General features: G+C 54.5%; 1 protein-coding gene across 1 annotated transcript in view; it reads right to left on the minus strand.

Annotated features, from left to right (window-relative positions):
- The window catches only part of LOC144487533 (proteolipid protein 2-like), a 50,212-nt gene extending 31,163 nt beyond the window's left edge, over window positions 1-19,049 (minus strand). The window contains exon 1 of the mRNA XM_078205619.1: window positions 18,847-19,049. Within this exon, the coding sequence (XP_078061745.1) occupies window positions 18,847-18,954 (108 nt within the window). The 5' untranslated portion in view covers window positions 18,955-19,049. The remainder of the gene's footprint in view (window positions 1-18,846) is intronic.
- Window positions 19,050-20,000: the final 951 nt, after the last annotated feature.

The raw sequence follows: 20,000 nt of genomic DNA on the forward strand, positions 1-20,000 counted from the left end.
CCAGGATGTTGCCTGGTATGGAAGGGCTTAGTTATGAGGAGAGATTGGGTAAACTGGGGTTGTTCTCACTGGAAAGACGGAGGATGAGGGGTGACCTAATAGAGGTGTATAAACTTATGAAAGGCATAGATAGGGTGAACGGTGGGAAACTTTTTCCCAGGTCGGTGGTGAGGTTCACGAGGGGTCATAGGTTCAAGGTGAGGGGGGGGAGAGGTTTAACACGGATATCAGAAGGACGTATTTTACACAGAGGGTGGTGGGGGCCTGGAATGCGTTGCCGGCCAAGGTGGTGGAGGCGGACACACTGGGAACGTTTAAGACTTATCTAGATAGCCACATGAACGGAGTGGGAATGGAGGGATACAAAAGAATGGTCTAGTTTGGACCAGGGAGCGGCGCGGGCTTGGAGGGCCGAAGGGCCTGTTCCTGTGCTGTATTGTTCTTTGTTCTACTTTCTCTCCTTTCCTCCTCTATGAACGGTATGCTTTGTGTGCATAGTGTGCAAGGAACAATACTTTTCACTGTATACCAATACATGTGTCAATAATAAATCAAATCAAAATCAGATCAAAAGGTCTCACCCACACCAACAAAAAAGACAAGCAGCTCACTAAAGTGGAAAGAATTAAGCGAGGTGGAGAGAACACTCCAAACTCAACCAAATGGAAACAGGGCCGACCCAGATAGATCAGAGGGCAAGAGCGTAACGGAAGCAACAGACGGCCTCCAAAGAGGAGCTAGTTCAGTACATTCCAGTTATACTCCCACAGAGGGGAAAGGTAGCGCAAACAAACCCAGAACTCCCTGGGTGATAGAACAGATAGAGATCAAGATGAAGAGGATAAAGTGTGACAGATGTCAGCTATAATACAACCAAAGACCATTAACAGAGCGTAGAACGGTCTGAGGGCAAGGGAAAACACAAAGAGAAGCCAAGAGAGAGTATGAGAAGACGCTGGCAGTGAACATAAAAGGGAATCCCAAAGTCTTCTATCAATAGGGAAAGGGTGGTAATAGGAAGGGAGTGGGGCTGATTAGGGAACCGGAAAGGGGTTTATGCAAGGAGATGGGGGAAAGAACTGATGTACAAATGCCACCTATATAATTGTTGGCCAAGACACAGTGAAAGAAACAGAAAATTCCGGCACTGGATGTGCTCAAAATTGACATATGAGGTTTCAGGCAAGGTTGGCTGTACATTGAGTTAATAAGTTAGCAGGACTGGATGAGATGCATCCAAGGTTACTGTATGAGGTTGAGGGTGCAAGTTACAGAGGCACAGGATATAATTTTTCAACCTTCCATAGACTCATGAGGTTGTGCCAGAGGGTGAATTGCAGATGTTACACCGTTGTTCAAACACTGGCCCAAATGTAAGCCCAGCAATTACAGTTTAACCTCAGCTATGGGGGAAGCTTCTAGAAACAATAATTCAGGGAAAAATTGAGATAGTCGCTTGGAAAAATATGGATTACTGAAGGGAAGCCAGTGATGGGATTTCCCAAGGACAATTGGGGCAGCACGGTGGCACAGTGGTTAGCACTGCTGCTTCACAGCTCCAGGGTCCCGGGTTCGATTCCCGGCTCGGGTCAGTGTGTGTGTGGAGTTTGCACATTCTCCTCGTGTCTGCGTGGGTTTCCTCCGGGTGCTCCGGTTTCCTCCCACAGTCCAAAGATGTGCGGGTTAGGTTGATTGGCCATGCTAAAAATTGCCCCTTAGAGTCCTGAGATGCGTAGGTTAGAGGGATTAGCGGGTAAATATGTGGGGGTAGGGCCTGGGTGGGATTGTGGTCGGTGCAGACTCGATGGGCCGAATGGCCTCCTTCTGCACTGTAGGGTTTCTATGATGATTTCTATGACAATAAACACACAATACTGTGGCTGCTGGGAATCCGAAATCAAAACACGGAATGCTGGAAAACTCAGCAAGTTTGGCAGCGTCTGTGGAGAAACATCCGAGCAAACATTCTGAATTGAGTCTTGAACAGGAGTCACATTGGACTCGAATCCTGGGAGTGTTGTAGGAGGACAGCGTAGAACGCCAAAAGAACGTCAAGTTGGTGGAGTGGGCATTCAGGCGGCAGACGTAGTTCAATGCGGAGGAATGTGAGGTGGTACATTTCAATTAAAAAGAGGCAAGATGAAAGACAGGGCTGTGACTGTAAAGGCAGCACAGCAGGGGAGGCACCTGCATCTGTATGTGCATCATTCAGTAAACCAGGCCGAACAGGTTAAATGAAGCATGCAAGATACAGGATGTGAACGCATCGGAAAGAGCGCAAAGATGATTCACGAGAATAGTTCCAGGGATGAGGAATTTTGATGGGGAAGATAGATTGGAGAGGCTGAAATTGACTACCTTTGAGAAAGTTGAGAGGAGGTTTGACAGAGGTGTTCAATATCACGGGGGGGCCGGACTGAGAAACTCTGAGTAACAAGGCTGAGAGACAGAGTAAAGGTGATTGACATCAACTGGTAAAACATTGAAATGCAGGGAGTTTTTAAGCCACGGGAAAGCACTGCGCTGAATGTTAGAGTGAGAATCAACTGCAGCTTTGAACTATTAGCAGAATTATCCAATGAGAAAGAATTGCAGCAAATAAGGTGAGGGAGTGGGAAGGGGAGGAGCCCTGGAGGGTCAGAGAGGCACAACGTTACAAACAGCATCCTAAACAGCACAAGCTATGTCGGACTAAAGATGGACCCTGCAGAATAGCAATGTTTCCTCAATACTGATCCTCTGACAATGCAGCACTCCCTCAGCACTGACCCTCCCACAGTGCAGCGCTCCCTCAGCACTGACCCTCCCACAGTGCAGCGCTCCCTCAGCACTGACCCTCCCACAGTGCGGCGCTCCCTCAGCACTGACCCTCCCACAGTGCGGCGCTCCCTCAGCACTGACCCTCCCACAGTGCGGCGCTCCCTCAGCACTGACCCTCCCACAGTGCGGCGCTCCCTCAGCACTGACTCTCCCACAGTGCGGCGCTCCCTCAGCACTGACCCCCCTGTAGTGCGGCGCTCCCTCAGCACTGACTCTCCCACAGTGCGGCGCTCCCTCAGCACTGACCCCCCCACAGTGCGGCGCTCCCTCAGCACTGACCCTCCCACAGTGCGGCGCTCCCTCAGCACTGACCCTCCCACAGTGCGGCGCTCCCTCAGCACTGACCCTCCCACAGTGCGGCGCTCCCTCAGCATTGACCCCCCCCACAGTGCGGCGCTCCCTCAGCACTGACTCTCCCACAGTGCAGCGCTCCCTCAGCATTGACCCCCCCACAGTGCGGCGCTCCCTCAGCACTGACCCTCCCACAGTGCGGCGCTCCCTCAGCACTGACCCTCCCACAGTGCAGCGCTCCCTCAGCACTGACCCTCCCACAGTGCAGCGCTCCCTCAGCACTGACCCTCCCACAGTGCGGCGCTCCCTCAGCACTGACTCTCCCACAGTGCGGCGCTCCCTCAGCACTGACCCTCCCACAGTGCGGCGCTCCCTCAGCACTGACCCTCCCACAGCGGCGCTCCCTCAGCACTGACCCTCCCACAGTGCGGCGCTCCCTCAGCACTGACTCTCCCACAGTGCGGCGCTCCCTCAGCACTGACCCTCCCACAGTGCGGCACTCCCTCAGCACTAACCCTCCCACAGTGCAGCGCTCCCTCAGCACTGACCCTCCCACAGTGCGGCGCTCCCTCAGCACTGACCCTCCCACAGTGCGGCGCCCCCTCAGCACTGACCCTCCCACAGTGCGGCGCTCCCTCGGCACTGTGACCAGATGGAGAGTTGAGCCTTACTGATGGTCCTCAAATATCTGCAGCGGGGGCTGAAACACACAATTCACTGACTGGAAGCGAATGTGTGTGTCAGCTGGCAGTGATTCCAGTCAGTCGTTCCCCAGGGAGACTGTGTGAATTTAAACCAGTGTCTGCTCTCTCTCATACCAAACTCTCCAGGGGATTTTGATCATTCTGTTTTTAACCCAATTACCCCCGCTCACTGCACAGTTGTAAGGCCAAGGCTGGGTTCAAGTATCTGATAACAAGCTTCAGGATTCATATGGTTATAATGTGTGGGGGATTCACAATTCCTGAAGTTAGTAAACTGGGTCAGAATGCCTGGGGCTCAGTAACAGTGGTAAAGGGTGAATGTGGTTAGTAACTGGGATAACTGCACAATGTTCAGCAACATTCACAACTTGGAGAAACAAAGAAAATAGGAGCGGGCGTCCGCCATTCGAGCCTACTCCACCATTCATTATGACCATGGCTTATCATCCAACTCAATAACATTATCCTGCCTTACCCCCATACCCTTTGATCCTCTTCGCCCAAAGAGCTTGATGCGCTATCAATAAGGCAAAAGACTACCGATATGCCAATATAAGTGTAGGCTTTTATTCACAACAGAATCAGGAGCAGATCCCAACATATAACCAACCTGGACTGAACAAGGGGGAGGAGACAGCCACCTTTATACTAGATGCTGAGGGGAGGACCCAAACTGGAAGGGGATGTGTCCAGGTATGACAAGCACACACAACGGTGGTCCATATGGGACAAAGGCACAACTGAGGTCCACCACAGAGCTATTTCCAACTCTTGAAAATATACAGTATTTGGGCCTCAACTACTTTCTGTGGCAGCAAATTCCGCAGGCTGACCACTCCCTGGGTGAAGAAATTTCTCCTCATCTCTGTCCTAAACAGTCTACGCTGTACCTCAGACTGTGACCCCCCTCGTTCACCATCAGGAACATCCTTCCTGCAGCTACCCTGTCTAGTCTTGTTAGAATTTTATAGGTTTCTATGGGCAGCACGGTGGCATAGTGGTTAGCACTGCTGCTTCACAGCGCCAGGGACCCAGGTTCGATTCCAGCCTCGGGTCACTGTCTTTGTGGAGTTTGCACGTTCTCCCCGTGTCTGTGTGGGTTTCCTCCAGGTGCTCCGGTTTCCTGCCACACTCCAAAGGCGTGCGGGTTATGTTGATTGGCCGTGCTAAATTGCCCCTTAATGTCCGGGGGATTAGCAGGGTAAATAAATGGGTTAAAGGGAAAAGGTCTGGGTGGGATTGTGGTCAGTGCAGGCTCGATGGGCTGAATGGCCTCCTTCTGCACTGTTTCCTGTTCAGAAGTATAATCTTAACCAACTCAATCTCCTCTCATACGTCAGTCCTGCCATCCCAGGAATCAGCCTGGTAAACTTTCTCTGCATTCCCCCTAGAGCAAGAACATCATCAGAAAAGGAGATAACAATGGCACATAATATTCCAGGTGTGGCCTCAACAAGGCCCTGCATAATTGCATCAAGACATCCCTGCTCCTACACTCGAATCCTCTCACTATGCAGGCCAACATACCATTTGCCTTTTTACTGCCTGCTGCTTACCTTCAGTGACTGATACGAGGGCACCCAGGTCTCGATGCACATTCCCCTCTCCTAATTTATGGCCATTCAGATAGTAATCTGCCTTCCTGCTTTGCTACCAAAGTTGATAACCTCACATTTATCATATTAATATACTGCATCTGCCATTGATTTGCCCACTCACTCAACTTGTCCAAATCACACTGAAGCATCACTGCATCCTTCTCACAGCTCACTCTCCTACCCAGCTTTGTGTCATCTGCAATTATGGAGATATAACATTTAGTTCCTTCATCTAAATTATTAATATATATAGTGAATAGCGGGGGTCCCAGCACAGATTCCTGCAATATCCCACTAGTTACTGTCTGTCACTTGGAAAAAGACTTGTTTATTCCTACTTTTGTTTCCTGTCTGCCAACCAGTTTTCCATCCATCTTAATACACTACCCCCAATCCCATGTGTTTTAATTTTGCACGCTATTCTCTTATGTGGGACTTTGTCGAAAGCCGTCTGAAGTCCAAATGAAACACACAAACTGGCTCTCCCTTATCAACTTTACTAGTTACATCCTTGAAGAATTCCAGTAGAGTTGTCAAGCATGATTTCCCTTTCGTAAATCCATGCTGACTCTGTCCGATCCTGCCACTGTTTAACAAGTGCTGTCTTCAGATACTGATGTGGAGATTGGACTGGGGTAAACACAGTAAGAAGTTTAACACCAGGTTAAAGTCCAACAGGTTTATTTGGTAGCAAAAGCCACACAAGCTTTCGAAGCTCTAAGCCCCTTCTTCAGGTGAGTGGGAATTCTGTTCACAAACAGAGTTTATAAAGACACAGACTCAATTTACATGAATAATGGTTGGAATGCGAATACTTACAACTAATCAAGTCTTTAAGAAACAAAACAATGGGAGTGGAGAGAGCATCAAGACAGGCTAAAAAGATGTGTATTGTCTCCAGACAAGACAGCCAGTGAAACTCTGCAGGTCCACGCAACTGTGGGCGTTACAAATAGTGTGACATGAACCCAATATCCCGGTTGAGGCCGTCCGCGTGTGTGCGGAACTTGTGTGTGTGCGAGACAATACACATACTCGCGTGTGTGCGAGACAATACACATCTTTTTGGCCTGTCTTGATGCTCTCTCCACTCCCATTGTTTTGTTTCTTAAAGACTTGATTAGTTGTAAGTATTCGCATTCCAACCATTATTCATGTAAATTGAGTCTGTGTCTTTATAAACTCTGTTTGTGAACAGAATTCCCACTCACCTGAAGAAGGGGCTTAGAGCTTCGAAAGCTTGTGTGGCTTTTGCTACCAAATAAACCTGTTGGACTTTAACCTGGTGTTGTTAAACTTCTTACTGTGTTTACCCCAGTCCAACTCCGGCATCTCCACATCATGATTATGGAGATATAACATTTAGTTCCTTCATCTAAATTATTAATATATATAGATAGTGAATAGCTGGGGTCCCAGCACAGATTCCTGCAATATCCCACTAGTTACTGTCTGTCACTTGGAAAAAGACTTGTTTATTCCTACTTTTGTTTCCTGTCTGCCAACCAGTTTTCCATCCATCTTAATACACTACCCCCAATCCCATGTGTTTTAATTTTGCACGCTATTCTCTTATGTGGGACTTTGTCGAAAGCCGTCTGAAGTCCAAATGAAACACACCAACTGGCTCTCCCTTATCAACTTTACTAGTTACATCCTTGAAGAATTCCAGTAGAGTTGTCAAGCATGATTTCCCTTTCGTAAATCCATGCTGACTCTGTCCGATCCTGCCACTGTTTAACAAGTGCTGTCTTCAGATACTGAAACAGTTCATGTCCAAATGCAGCAAGACCTGGACAATATCCAGGCTCGGGCTAACAAGTGACATTCATGCTGCACAAGTGCCAGGCAATGACTATCTCCAACAAGAGAGAATCGAACCATCATCCCCAGACATTCAATGACATAACAGTCACTGAATTCCCCACTATCAACATCCTGGGGTGTGGGTGTTACTATTGACCAAAAACCCAACTCTACCAGCCAGCCAGGTGGGAATGTGTGTTATGAGGAAGATGGAAAGTGGCTGCAGGAAAGTTTGGACAGACTTAGTGCGTGGACAAGAACATGGCAGACAGAATATAATGTGGAAACATGTGAGGTAATCCATTTTGATAGAAGGAGCAGATAGGCAGAGTATTTCCTAAATGGTTAGAAATGTGAAAGTGTAAATGTACAAAGGGATTTGGGCGTCCTTGTCCATAAATCTCTGATGGCTAGCATGCAGATGCAGCAAGTTACGAGGAAGGCTATTGGAACATTATTGCAAGAGGATTGGATTAGAGGAGCAGTGCGGTGTTACTTCAATCCCGAAGTTTGGTTAGACCACAGCTGTAGTACTGTGTGCAGCTTTGGTCCCCTTAACTTACAAAGGATGCTATTGCCATGGGGAGAGTGCAACAAATGTTCACCAGACTTGTTCTGGGGACAACGGGATTGTCTTGTGTAAAGAGATTGGGGTAAACTGAGCCTGTATTTTCTCGAGTTTCGAAGAATGAGTGGCACGATGGCACAGTAATTAGCATTGCTGCCTCTCAGCACCAGGGACCCGGGTTCAATTCCGGCCTTGGGTCACTGTGTGTGCGGAGTTTGCGTGGGTTTCCTCCAGGTTCTCCGGTTTGCTCCCACAGTCCAAAGATGTGCAGGTTAGGTGGATTGGCCATGATCAATCCACAGGGTTATGGGGATAGGATAGAAGAGTAAACCTGGGTAAGATGCTCTTTCAGAGGGTTGGTGCAGACTCGATGGGCCAAACGGCCTTCTTCTGCACTGTAGGGATTCTATTATTAAATGGTTTTAATGAGAGGTGATCTAATTGAAACCTAAAAAAAACTTAAAGAAATAGGCAGGGTAGATGATGCAGGCTTCCTCTGATTGGGGAGTCTAGAATAGGGACACAATTTCAAAATAAGGGGGAAGCCACTTAGGATCGAGACAAGGAGATTTTGTTTTCATTTCGTTTAGAGAATTGTGAATCTTTGCAATACTCCAGCCCAGAGGGCTGAGAGAGCTCATTGTTTGATTGTGTTTTGAAATGGCGATTGACAGTTTGCTAAATGTAAATGATATAAAGGGATGTGGGGGTTGTGTGAGCAAAAGGCATTTAACTGGAGAATCACCCCTGGTCATATTGAATAGCAAAGCAGGTTCACTGGATGAATGGCTTCTTCCTGCTGCTAAATAAATACGGTGGCTGCAACAGAAGGCTAGAGGTTGGGCCTTCTGTGGAGATGACTAAAAGATTAATAAGGAGGGAAAAATTAGAATTTGAGAGAAAGATGGCTGGATATATAAAAACAGTTTTTATATTTCTAGCTATCTTTCTCTCAAACTCTAATTCTTCCCTCCTTATTAATCTTTTAGTCATTCTATGTTGTTCCTTATATTCTGATGTGGAGATGCCGGCGTTGGACTGGGGTAAACACAGTAAGAAGTTTAACAACACCAGGTTAAAGTCCAACAGGTTTATTTGGTAGCAAAAGCCACACAAGCTTTCGAAGCTCTAAGCCCCTTCTTCAGGTGCTGAAGAAGGGGCTTAGAGCTTCGAAAGCTTGTGTGGCTTTTGCTACCAAATAAACCTGTTGGACTTTAACCTGGTGTTGTTAAACTTCTTACCTTATATTCTGTCCAATCTTCTCACCTTCCGCCTGTCTTTAAGGTGCCTTTTCTTTAAGGTTGATACCATCTTTAACCTTTCTGGTTAACCACGAATGGCGTATCCGTCCCTTGGACTTTTTCTTACTCATCGAAATGTGTCTATTGTGTGTATTCTCAAATATCCCCTTAAATGTTTGCCATTTTATCTCTATTGATTTTCCCTGAACCTCATATACCAGTTCACTTTAGCGAGCTCTGCTTTCAGGTCCTGGTAATTGCCTTTATTTAAGTTTGAAAACATAGGGCACGATCTTACTGGCTGTTCAGGCCACGCTCCCACAACAGCAAGCTGAAGAATTTGGCACCCAGCCAAATCGCCATTCATGACAGCGGGATGGAAAAATCCTGCCGGCATGAATGGCCATAACATTCTAGCCATAGTCTCGGACCCACTCTTCTCCCCCTCAAACTGAATGTAAAATTCAATCATATTATAATTGCTGTTACCCAGCATTGTCTTCACTATGAAGTTATCAATACTATCTCACTGTACAATGCCAGGTCTAGTCTAGCCTGTCCTCTCTCTGACTGGCTCCAGAACGTACTGCTCTAAGAAACTATTCTGATAACATTTAATGATGTGGAGATGGGGGCGTTGGATTGGGGTGGGCACAGTAAGAAGTCTCACAACACCAGGTGAGTCACTCACCCGATGAAGGGGCAGCTTTCCGAAAGCTTGTGAATCCAATAAACTTGTTGGATTTTAACCTGGTGTTGAGAGGCTTCTTACTGATAATATTTAATGAATGTTACCTTTCCGCATCTGATATTTCTAATCTATACGTGGATTAAAATCCCTCAAGATTACCACCATACCTTACTGACAAGCTCCCATTATAGAGTCATAGAGGTTTACAGCATGGAAACAGGCCCTTCAGCCCAACTTGTCCATGCCGCCCTTATTTTTTTTTTAAAAACCGCTAAGCGAATCCCAATTGCCCACATTTGGCCCATATCCCTCTATACCCATCGTACCCATGTAACAACCTAAATGCTTTTTAAAAGATAAAATTGTACCCGCCTCTACTACTACCTCTGGCAGCTTGTTCCAGACACTCACCACCCTCTGTGTGAAAAAATTGCCCCTCTGGACACTTTTGTATCTCTCCCCTCTCACCTTAAACCTATGCCCTCTAGTTTTAGACTCCCTGACCTTTGGGAAAAGATATTGACTATCTACCTTGTCTATGCCCCTCATTATTTTATAGACCTCTATAAGGTCACCCCTCAGCCTCCTATGCTCCAGAGAAAAAAGCCCCAGTCTATTCAGCCTCTCCTTATAACTCAATCCATCAAGTCCCGGTAGCATCCCAGTAAATCTTTTCTGCACTCTTTCTAGTTTAATAATATCCTTTCTACAATAGGGTGCCCAGAATTGCACACAGTATTCCAAGTGTGGCCTTACCAATGTCTTGTGCAACTTCAACAAGGCGTCCCAACTCCTGTATTCAATGTTCTGACCGACGAAACCAAGCATGCCGAATGCCTTCTTCACCACTCTGTCCACCTGTGACTCCACTTTCAAGGTGCTATGAACATATACCCCTAGATCTCTTTGTTCTGTAACTCTCCCCAATGCCCTACCATTAACTGAGTAAGTCCTGCCCTGGTTCAATCTACCAAAATGCATCACCTTGCATTTGTCTAAATTAAACTCCATCTGCCATTCGTCAGCCCACTGGCCCAATTGATCAAGATCCCGCTGCAATTGGAGATAACCTTCTTCACTGTCCACCATGCCACCAATCTTGGTGTCATCTGCAAACTCACTAACCATGCCTCCTATATTCTCATCCAAATCATTTATATAAATGACAAATAACAGTGGGCCCAGCACTGACCTCTGAGGCACACTGCTGGTCACAGGCCTCCAGTTTGGAAAAACAACTCTCTACAACCACCCTCTGGCTTCGTCAAGAAGCCAATTTTGTATCTATTTAGATACCTCACCCTGGATCCCGTGAGATCTAAATTTGTTATCTTTTCTTTCATACCCTGGAGTTACAATTAGAGGGCCTGTACACCACTCCCACAAGCGACTTATTGCCATTATCATTTCTGATCTGATCCCAAACTGCTTCCACATCCTGGCTTCCAAAACTAAGGTCATCCCTCTCTAAAGTGCTTATACAATTAACAGAGCCACCCCGGCACTTTTGCCTAACGTCCTGTCCTTCCTAAACGTAGGAAGTCTCACAACACCAGGTTAAAGTCCAACAGGTTTATTTGGTAGCAAAAGCCACTAGCTTTCGGAGCGCTGCTCCTTCATCAGGTAAGTGGGAGTTCTGTTTGTGAACAACAAGCAGTTGGTCGAGATAGGACAACGTGATTGGCACAGGCTTGGAGGGCCGAAGGGCCTACTCCTGTGCTGTAATTTTCTTTATAACCTTGGATGTTCTGTTGTTTAATTTGGAACCTCGATCCTCAAACTCTGGGCAGAACCACATTCTTCATTTTACCCAAGTTGTCAGTACCTACATGAACCACGACAACCGGTTCCTCCCTCTCCCACTGTAAGTCCCCTGAGCTAATGTCCCAAACACCGGTTCCAGGCAGGTTACACAGCCATCGGCACTCTCGTTCCTTGCTGCCAAAGTCCTGGCATGTCAAAGCCTGCCCACCATACATTTGTCTGGATCAGTGCAGATCCAACAACACTCAAGAAGCTCAACACCACCCTGGAAGGAGCGTGTGGGGTGGGGGGCGAGGAGTGCGCGCGGGCGGGGTGGGGGGGGGGGGGGAGCGCGCACAGGGTGGGGGGGGAGGAGCGTGCGGGGGGGGAGGAGCGTGCGGTGGGGAGGAGCACGCGGTGGGGGGGAGGAGCGCGTGGTGGGGGGAGAGCGCGCGGTGGGGGGAGGGGGAGGGGGAGGAGCGTGCGGGGGGGGAGGAGCGTGCGGGGGGGGGAATGTGTGCGGCGGGGTGGGGGAGGGGTGGAGTGTGCCGGGGGGGGGGGGGGGGGGGGGGAGTGGGGAGAGGTGTGCGGGGGGGGGGGGGGTGAAGGAGTGTGCGGGGGGTGTGAAGGAGTGTGCGGGGGGTGTGAAGGAGTGTGCGGGGGGTGTGAAGGAGTGTGCGGGGGGTGTGAAGGAGTGTGCGGGGGGGGTGAAGGAGTGTGCGGGGGGGGTGAAGGAGTGTGCGGGGGGGGTGAAGGAGTGTGCGGGGGGGGTGAAGGAGTGTGCGGGGGGGGTGAAGGAGTGTGCGGGGGGGGTGAAGGAGTGTGCGGGGGGGGTGAAGGAGTGTGCGGGGGGGGTGAAGGAGTGTGCGGGGGGGGTGAAGGAGTGTGCGGGGGGGGTGAAGGAGTGTGCGGGGGGGGTGAAGGAGTGTGCGGGGGGGGTGAAGGAGTGTGCGGGGGGGGTGAAGGAGTGTGCGGGGGGGGTGAAGGAGTGTGCGGGGGGGGTGAAGGAGTGTGCGGGGGGGGTGAAGGAGTGTGCGGGGGGGGTGAAGGAGTGTGCGGGGGGGGTGAAGGAGTGTGCGGGGGGGGTGAAGGAGTGTGCGGGGGGGGTGAAGGAGTGTGCGGGGGGGGTGAAGGAGTGTGCGGGGGGGGTGAAGGAGTGTGCGGGGGGGGTGAAGGAGTGTGCGGGGGGGTGAAGGAGTGTGCGGGGGGGGTGAAGGAGTGTGCGGGGGGGGTGAAGGAGTGTGCGGGGGGGGTGAAGGAGTGTGCGGGGGGGGTGAAGGAGTGTGCGGGGGGGGTGAAGGAGTGTGCGGGGGGGGTGAAGGAGTGTGCGGGGGGGGTGAAGGAGTGTGCGGGGGGGGTGAAGGAGTGTGCGGGGGGGGTGAAGGAGTGTGCGGGGGGGGTGAAGGAGTGTGCGGGGGGGGTGAAGGAGTGTGCGGGGGGGGTGAAGGAGTGTGCGGGGGGGGTGAAGGAGTGTGCGGGGGGGGTGAAGGAGTGTGCGGGGGGGGTGAAGGAGTGTGCGGGGGGGGTGAAGGAGTGTGCGGGGGGGGTGAAGGAGTGTGCGGGGGGGGTGAAGGAGTGTGCGGGGGGGGTGAAGGAGTGTGCGGGGGGGGTGAAGGAGTGTGCGGGGGGGTGAAGGAGTGTGCGGGGGGGGTGAAGGAGTGTGCGGGGGGGGTGAAGGAGTGTGCGGGGGGGGTGAAGGAGTGTGCGGGGGGGGTGAAGGAGTGTGCGGGGGGGGTGAAGGAGTGTGCGGGGGGGGGTGAAGGAGTGTGCGGGGGGGGTGAAGGAGTGTGCGGGGGGGGTGAAGGAGTGTGCGGGGGGGGTGAAGGAGTGTGCGGGGGGGGTGAAGGAGTGTGCGGGGGGGGTGAAGGAGTGTGCGGGGGGGGTGAAGGAGTGTGCGGGGGGGGTGAAGGAGTGTGCGGGGGGGGTGAAGGAGTGTGCGGGGGGGGTGAAGGAGTGTGCGGGGGGGGTGAAGGAGTGTGCGGGGGGGGTGAAGGAGTGTGCGGGGGGGGTGAAGGAGTGTGCGGGGGGGGTGAAGGAGTGTGCGGGGGGGGTGAAGGAGTGTGCGGGGGGGGTGAAGGAGTGTGCGGGGGGGGTGAAGGAGTGTGCGGGGGGGGTGAAGGAGTGTGCGGGGGGGGTGAAGGAGTGTGCGGGGGGGGTGAAGGAGTGTGCGGGGGGGGTGAAGGAGTGTGCGGGGGGGGTGAAGGAGTGTGCGGGGGGGGTGAAGGAGTGTGCGGGGGGGGTGAAGGAGTGTGCGGGGGGGGTGAAGGAGTGTGCGGGGGGGGTGAAGGAGTGTGCGGGGGGGGGTGAAGGAGTGTGCGGGGGGGGTGAAGGAGTGTGCGGGGGGGGTGAAGGAGTGTGCGGGGGGGGTGAAGGAGTGTGCGGGGGGGGTGAAGGAGTGTGCGGGGGGGGTGAAGGAGTGTGCGGGGGGGGTGAAGGAGTGTGCGGGGGGGGTGAAGGAGTGTGCGGGGGGGGTGAAGGAGTGTGCGGGGGGGGTGAAGGAGTGTGCGGGGGGGGTGAAGGAGTGTGCGGGGGGGGTGAAGGAGTGTGCGGGGGGGGTGAAGGAGTGTGCGGGGGGGGTGAAGGAGTGTGCGGGGGGGGTGAAGGAGTGTGCGGGGGGGGTGAAGGAGTGTGCGGGGGGGGTGAAGGAGTGTGCGGGGGGGGTGAAGGAGTGTGCGGGGGGGGTGAAGGAGTGTGCGGGGGGGGTGAAGGAGTGTGCGGGGGGGGTGAAGGAGTGTGCGGGGGGGGTGAAGGAGTGTGCGGGGGGGGTGAAGGAGTGTGCGGGGGGGGTGAAGGAGTGTGCGGGGGGGGTGAAGGAGTGTGCGGGGGGGGTGAAGGAGTGTGCGGGGGGGTGAAGGAGTGTGCGGGGGGGGTGAAGGAGTGTGCGGGGGGGGTGAAGGAGTGTGCGGGGGGGGTGAAGGAGTGTGCGGGGGGGGTGAAGGAGTGTGCGGGGGGGGTGAAGGAGTGTGCGGGGGGGGTGAAGGAGTGTGCGGGGGGGGTGAAGGAGTGTGCGGGGGGGGTGAAGGAGTGTGCGGGGGGGTGAAGGAGTGTGCGGGGGGGGTGAAGGAGTGTGCGGGGGGGGTGAAGGAGTGTGCGGGGGGGGTGAAGGAGTGTGCGGGGGGGGTGAAGGAGTGTGCGGGGGGGGTGAAGGAGTGTGCGGGGGGGGTGAAGGAGTGTGCGGGGGGGGTGAAGGAGTGTGCGGGGGGGGTGAAGGAGTGTGCGGGGGGGGTGAAGGAGTGTGCGGGGGGGGTGAAGGAGTGTGCGGGGGGGGTGAAGGAGTGTGCGGGGGGGGTGAAGGAGTGTGCGGGGGGGGTGAAGGAGTGTGCGGGGGGGGTGAAGGAGTGTGCGGGGGGGGTGAAGGAGTGTGCGGGGGGGGTGAAGGAGTGTGCGGGGGGGGTGAAGGAGTGTGCGGGGGGGGTGAAGGAGTGTGCGGGGGGGGTGAAGGAGTGTGCGGGGGGGGTGAAGGAGTGTGCGGGGGGGGTGAAGGAGTGTGCGGGGGGGGTGAAGGAGTGTGCGGGGGGGGTGAAGGAGTGTGCGGGGGGGGTGAAGGAGTGTGCGGGGGGGGTGAAGGAGTGTGCGGGGGGGGTGAAGGAGTGTGCGGGGGGGGTGAAGGAGTGTGCGGGGGGGGTGAAGGAGTGTGCGGGGGGGGTGAAGGAGTGTGCGGGGGGGGTGAAGGAGTGTGCGGGGGGGGTGAAGGAGTGTGCGGGGGGGGTGAAGGAGTGTGCGGGGGGGGTGAAGGAGTGTGCGGGGGGGGGTGAAGGAGTGTGCGGGGGGGGTGAAGGAGTGTGCGGGGGGGGTGAAGGAGTGTGCGGGGGGGGTGAAGGAGTGTGCGGGGGGGGTGAAGGAGTGTGCGGGGGGGGTGAAGGAGTGTGCGGGGGGGGTGAAGGAGTGTGCGGGGGGGGTGAAGGAGTGTGCGGGGGGGGTGAAGGAGTGTGCGGGGGGGGTGAAGGAGTGTGCGGGGGGGGTGAAGGAGTGTGCGGGGGGGGTGAAGGAGTGTGCGGGGGGGGTGAAGGAGTGTGCGGGGGGGGTGAAGGAGTGTGCGGGGGGGGTGAAGGAGTGTGCGGGGGGGGTGAAGGAGTGTGCGGGGGGGGTGAAGGAGTGTGCGGGGGGGGTGAAGGAGTGTGCGGGGGGGGTGAAGGAGTGTGCGGGGGGGGTGAAGGAGTGTGCGGGGGGGGTGAAGGAGTGTGCGGGGGGGGTGAAGGAGTGTGCGGGGGGGGTGAAGGAGTGTGCGGGGGGGGTGAAGGAGTGTGCGGGGGGGGGTGAAGGAGTGTGCGGGGGGGGTGAAGGAGTGTGCGGGGGGGGTGAAGGAGTGTGCGGGGGGGGTGAAGGAGTGTGCGGGGGGGGTGAAGGAGTGTGCGGGGGGGGTGAAGGAGTGTGCGGGGGGGGTGAAGGAGTGTGCGGGGGGGGTGAAGGAGTGTGCGGGGGGGGTGAAGGAGTGTGCGGGGGGGGTGAAGGAGTGTGCGGGGGGGGTGAAGGAGTGTGCGGGGGGGGTGAAGGAGTGTGCGGGGGGGGTGAAGGAGTGTGCGGGGGGGGTGAAGGAGTGTGCGGGGGGGGTGAAGGAGTGTGCGGGGGGGGTGAAGGAGTGTGCGGGGGGGGTGAAGGAGTGTGCGGGGGGGGTGAAGGAGTGTGCGGGGGGGGTGAAGGAGTGTGCGGGGGGGGTGAAGGAGTGTGCGGGGGGGGTGAAGGAGTGTGCGGGGGGGGTGAAGGAGTGTGCGGGGGGGGTGAAGGAGTGTGCGGGGGGGGTGAAGGAGTGTGCGGGGGGGGTGAAGGAGTGTGCGGGGGGGGTGAAGGAGTGTGCGGGGGGGGTGAAGGAGTGTGCGGGGGGGGTGAAGGAGTGTGCGGGGGGGGTGAAGGAGTGTGCGGGGGGGGTGAAGGAGTGTGCGGGGGGGGTGAAGGAGTGTGCGGGGGGGGTGAAGGAGTGTGCGGGGGGGGTGAAGGAGTGTGCGGGGGGGGTGAAGGAGTGTGCGGGGGGGGTGAAGGAGTGTGCGGGGGGGGTGAAGGAGTGTGCGGGGGGGGTGAAGGAGTGTGCGGGGGGGGTGAAGGAGTGTGCGGGGGGGGTGAAGGAGTGTGCGGGGGGGGTGAAGGAGTGTGCGGGGGGGGTGAAGGAGTGTGCGGGGGGGGTGAAGGAGTGTGCGGGGGGGGTGAAGGAGTGTGCGGGGGGGGTGAAGGAGTGTGCGGGGGGGGTGAAGGAGTGTGCGGGGGGGGTGAAGGAGTGTGCGGGGGGGGTGAAGGAGTGTGCGGGGGGGGTGAAGGAGTGTGCGGGGGGGGTGAAGGAGTGTGCGGGGGGGGTGAAGGAGTGTGCGGGGGGGGTGAAGGAGTGTGCGGGGGGGGTGAAGGAGTGTGCGGGGGGGGTGAAGGAGTGTGCGGGGGGGGTGAAGGAGTGTGCGGGGGGGGTGAAGGAGTGTGCGGGGGGGGTGAAGGAGTGTGCGGGGGGGGTGAAGGAGTGTGCGGGGGGGTGAAGGAGTGTGCGGGGGGGGTGAAGGAGTGTGCGGGGGGGGTGAAGGAGTGTGCGGGGGGGGTGAAGGAGTGTGCGGGGGGGGTGAAGGAGTGTGCGGGGGGGGTGAAGGAGTGTGCGGGGGGGGTGAAGGAGTGTGCGGGGGGGGTGAAGGAGTGTGCGGGGGGGGTGAAGGAGTGTGCGGGGGGGGTGAAGGAGTGTGCGGGGGGGGTGAAGGAGTGTGCGGGGGGGGTGAAGGAGTGTGCGGGGGGGGTGAAGGAGTGTGCGGGGGGGGTGAAGGAGTGTGCGGGGGGGGTGAAGGAGTGTGCGGGGGGGGTGAAGGAGTGTGCGGGGTGGGGGTGAAGGAGTGTATTTTAATGTTTATTCAATAGTCACAAGTCAGGCTTATATTCACACTGCAATGAAGTTACTGTGAAATTCCCATCGTCGCCACACTCCGGCACCTGTTCAGGTCAATGCACCTCACCAGATTGCAGGGGGGCTGGAGACTCAGTATTGAGATGAGAGGGTGAGGCAGCTGTTGAGTATGCAGCAGATGTGAGCAGTTAGTGTTACACCCAGTGGTAACATCAACAGGAGGCACCTCAGATACTGTTTAAACAGCAAAAAACTTTCAATTGGTGCCAGTCACAGAGATCCCAGGAGCACATGGGGCAGGGTTTAGAGAGAGAATGAGATTGGCAGCAGGAAAAGCCAGAGAATGAGCAATGGGGTGTGGGATAGAGAGCGAAAGAGGGAGTGATCGTTAGAGAGTGAGGGGGAGAGAGTGTCAGAGAGAGAGTGGGAGTGTGTGTCTGAGTGAGAGAGAGAGAGAGAGAATGGGACAGTGAGTGAAGGTGGCACAGTGGTTCGCACTGCTGCCTTACGGCGCCAGGGACCCGGGCTCAATTCCAGCCTCGGGTGACTGTGTTGAGTTTGCATGTTCTCCCCGTGTCTGCGTGGGTTTCTTCCAGGTGCTCCGGTTTCCTCCCACAGTCCAAAGATGGGTTCGGTGGATTGGGCATGCTAAATTGACCCTTAGTGGACTAGCAGGGTAACTATGTGTGGTTACGGGGATAGGGCCTGGGTGGGATTGGGCCGATCAGCCTATTTCTGCACAGTAGGGATTTTATGATTCCACAAGTAAGAGAGGAAGGGAGTTCAAGGTAGAGGAGGGAGGGAGATAGTGAGGAGGAGAGTTGGTGTGTGAGCACATGAGAGGGGGAGAGTGGGTGTGGGAGTACGCGAGGGGGAGAATGAAGTAGTGAGGAAATAGGTGTGAGAGTACGTGAGGGAGGGAGAGTGGGTGTATACGTGAGGGAGGGAGAGTGGGTGTATACGTGAGGGAGGGAGAGTGGGTGTATACGTGAGGGAGGGAGAGTGGGTGTATACGTGAGGGAGGGAGAGTGGGTGTATATGTGAGAGAGGGAGATTGGGTGTGGGAATTAGGGAGGAAGATAGTGAGCTGGAGGGAGGAAGATAGTGAGGAGGAGAGTGGGTGTGAGTCCATAAGAGGGTGTAAGAGAGGGATATATTGAGGAGAGTGGAGAGGGTGTGTGACTGAGGAGAGAGGGTATCAGTGTACATGAGAGGATGTAAGAGTGAGGTATATTGAGGAAGAGAGCGGAGAGGGTGTGAGAGGAAGTACAGCAGTCTGTACACACGCCACCAGTTGAGTTTGAGGCGAGCTGGGTGTGCCGGCTATTAATAGCAGCTGGCACTGTGAGATTACATATGCCTGTTTAAACATGCAGCGCAGCAACTGAACTCGCAGAGACAGAATCAGCAAAGAGAGGTTCATACATAATCCCCCAGAGCGGGGGAACTGCTATCCAAAAATCACTATTCAAACCCTGATCCACAATGCAATCAGTGGAACTTCACCGAGAGTTAGCCCCAGGCAGGGAAAGAAGGAAGGGCGGCTCCGTTAGCTCACTGCTATATCGTTCTTACCATCTCAGCCAGTAAGACCAAGCCTTTCCTGGTGTGAACAAATGTCTTGAAGCGAGTGAGGAGCCCGTCACCCTCTTGGGGAGAGCCATAATGTTCCTCACTGGACATCTCCTTCCTGATACGTACTGTGTGCTCTGTCTCTCTGCTCTCCTCTCTCGGAGCACTGACTCCTCGAGGTGCACTCAATCTCTCTCTCTCTCTGTGAGGTGGGAGGATCCGTTAAAGGGGAAGGGCAGCCTCACCCTCTGCGCCTTCATCTATCTCACGTTGATTTCATTTCCCGAAATCACAGTGAACAGCTCTCTGTCTCTCATTAATTGCCGCTATTTCAGACGGGAAGAGTGTAGCACAGATTAAATCTACTGGCTGCAAATTTTTTTTATCACTAATCCCACTGCCCCATTCTCTCCCCATAGCCCTGTATCAATCCCAAACTAAAGCCAATGCCCCACTCTATCCCCATAACCATGTATCAATGTAGGGAGGAGTTATACAATAAATGGCAGAGTCATCAGGAGTATAGAAACACAGAGGGACCTAGGTGTGCAAGTCCACAAATCCTTGAAGGTGGCAACACAGGTGGAGAAGGTGGTGAAGAAGGCATATGGTATGCTTGCCTTTATAGGACGGGGTATAGAGTATAAAAGCTGGAGTCTGATGATGCAGCTGTATAGAACGCTGGTTAGGCCACATTTGGAGTACTGCGTCCAGTTCTGGTCGCCGCACTACCAGAAGGACGTGGAGGCGTTAGAGAGAGTGCAGAGAAGGTTTACCAGGATGTTGCATGGTATGGAGGGTCTTAGCTATGAGGAGAGATTGGGTAAACTGGGGTTGTTCTCCCTGGAAAGACGGAGAATGAGGGGAGGTCTAATAGAGGTGTACAAGATTATGAAGGGGATAGATAGGGTGAACGGTGGGAAGCTTTTTCCCAGATCAGAAGTGACGTTCACGAGGGGCCACGGGCTCAAGGTGAGAGGGGCGAAGTATAACTCAGATATTAGAGGGATGTATTTTACACAGAGGGTGGTGGGGGCCTGGAATGCGCTGCCAAGTAGGGTGGTGGAGGCAGGCACGCTGACATCGTTTAAGACTTACCTGGATAGTCACATGAGCAGCCTGGGAATGGAGGGATACAAACGATTGGTCTAGTTGGA

Source organism: Mustelus asterias, unplaced genomic scaffold, assembly GCF_964213995.1.
Source record: "Mustelus asterias unplaced genomic scaffold, sMusAst1.hap1.1 HAP1_SCAFFOLD_853, whole genome shotgun sequence".
Lineage (NCBI taxonomy): Eukaryota > Metazoa > Chordata > Chondrichthyes > Carcharhiniformes > Triakidae > Mustelus > Mustelus asterias.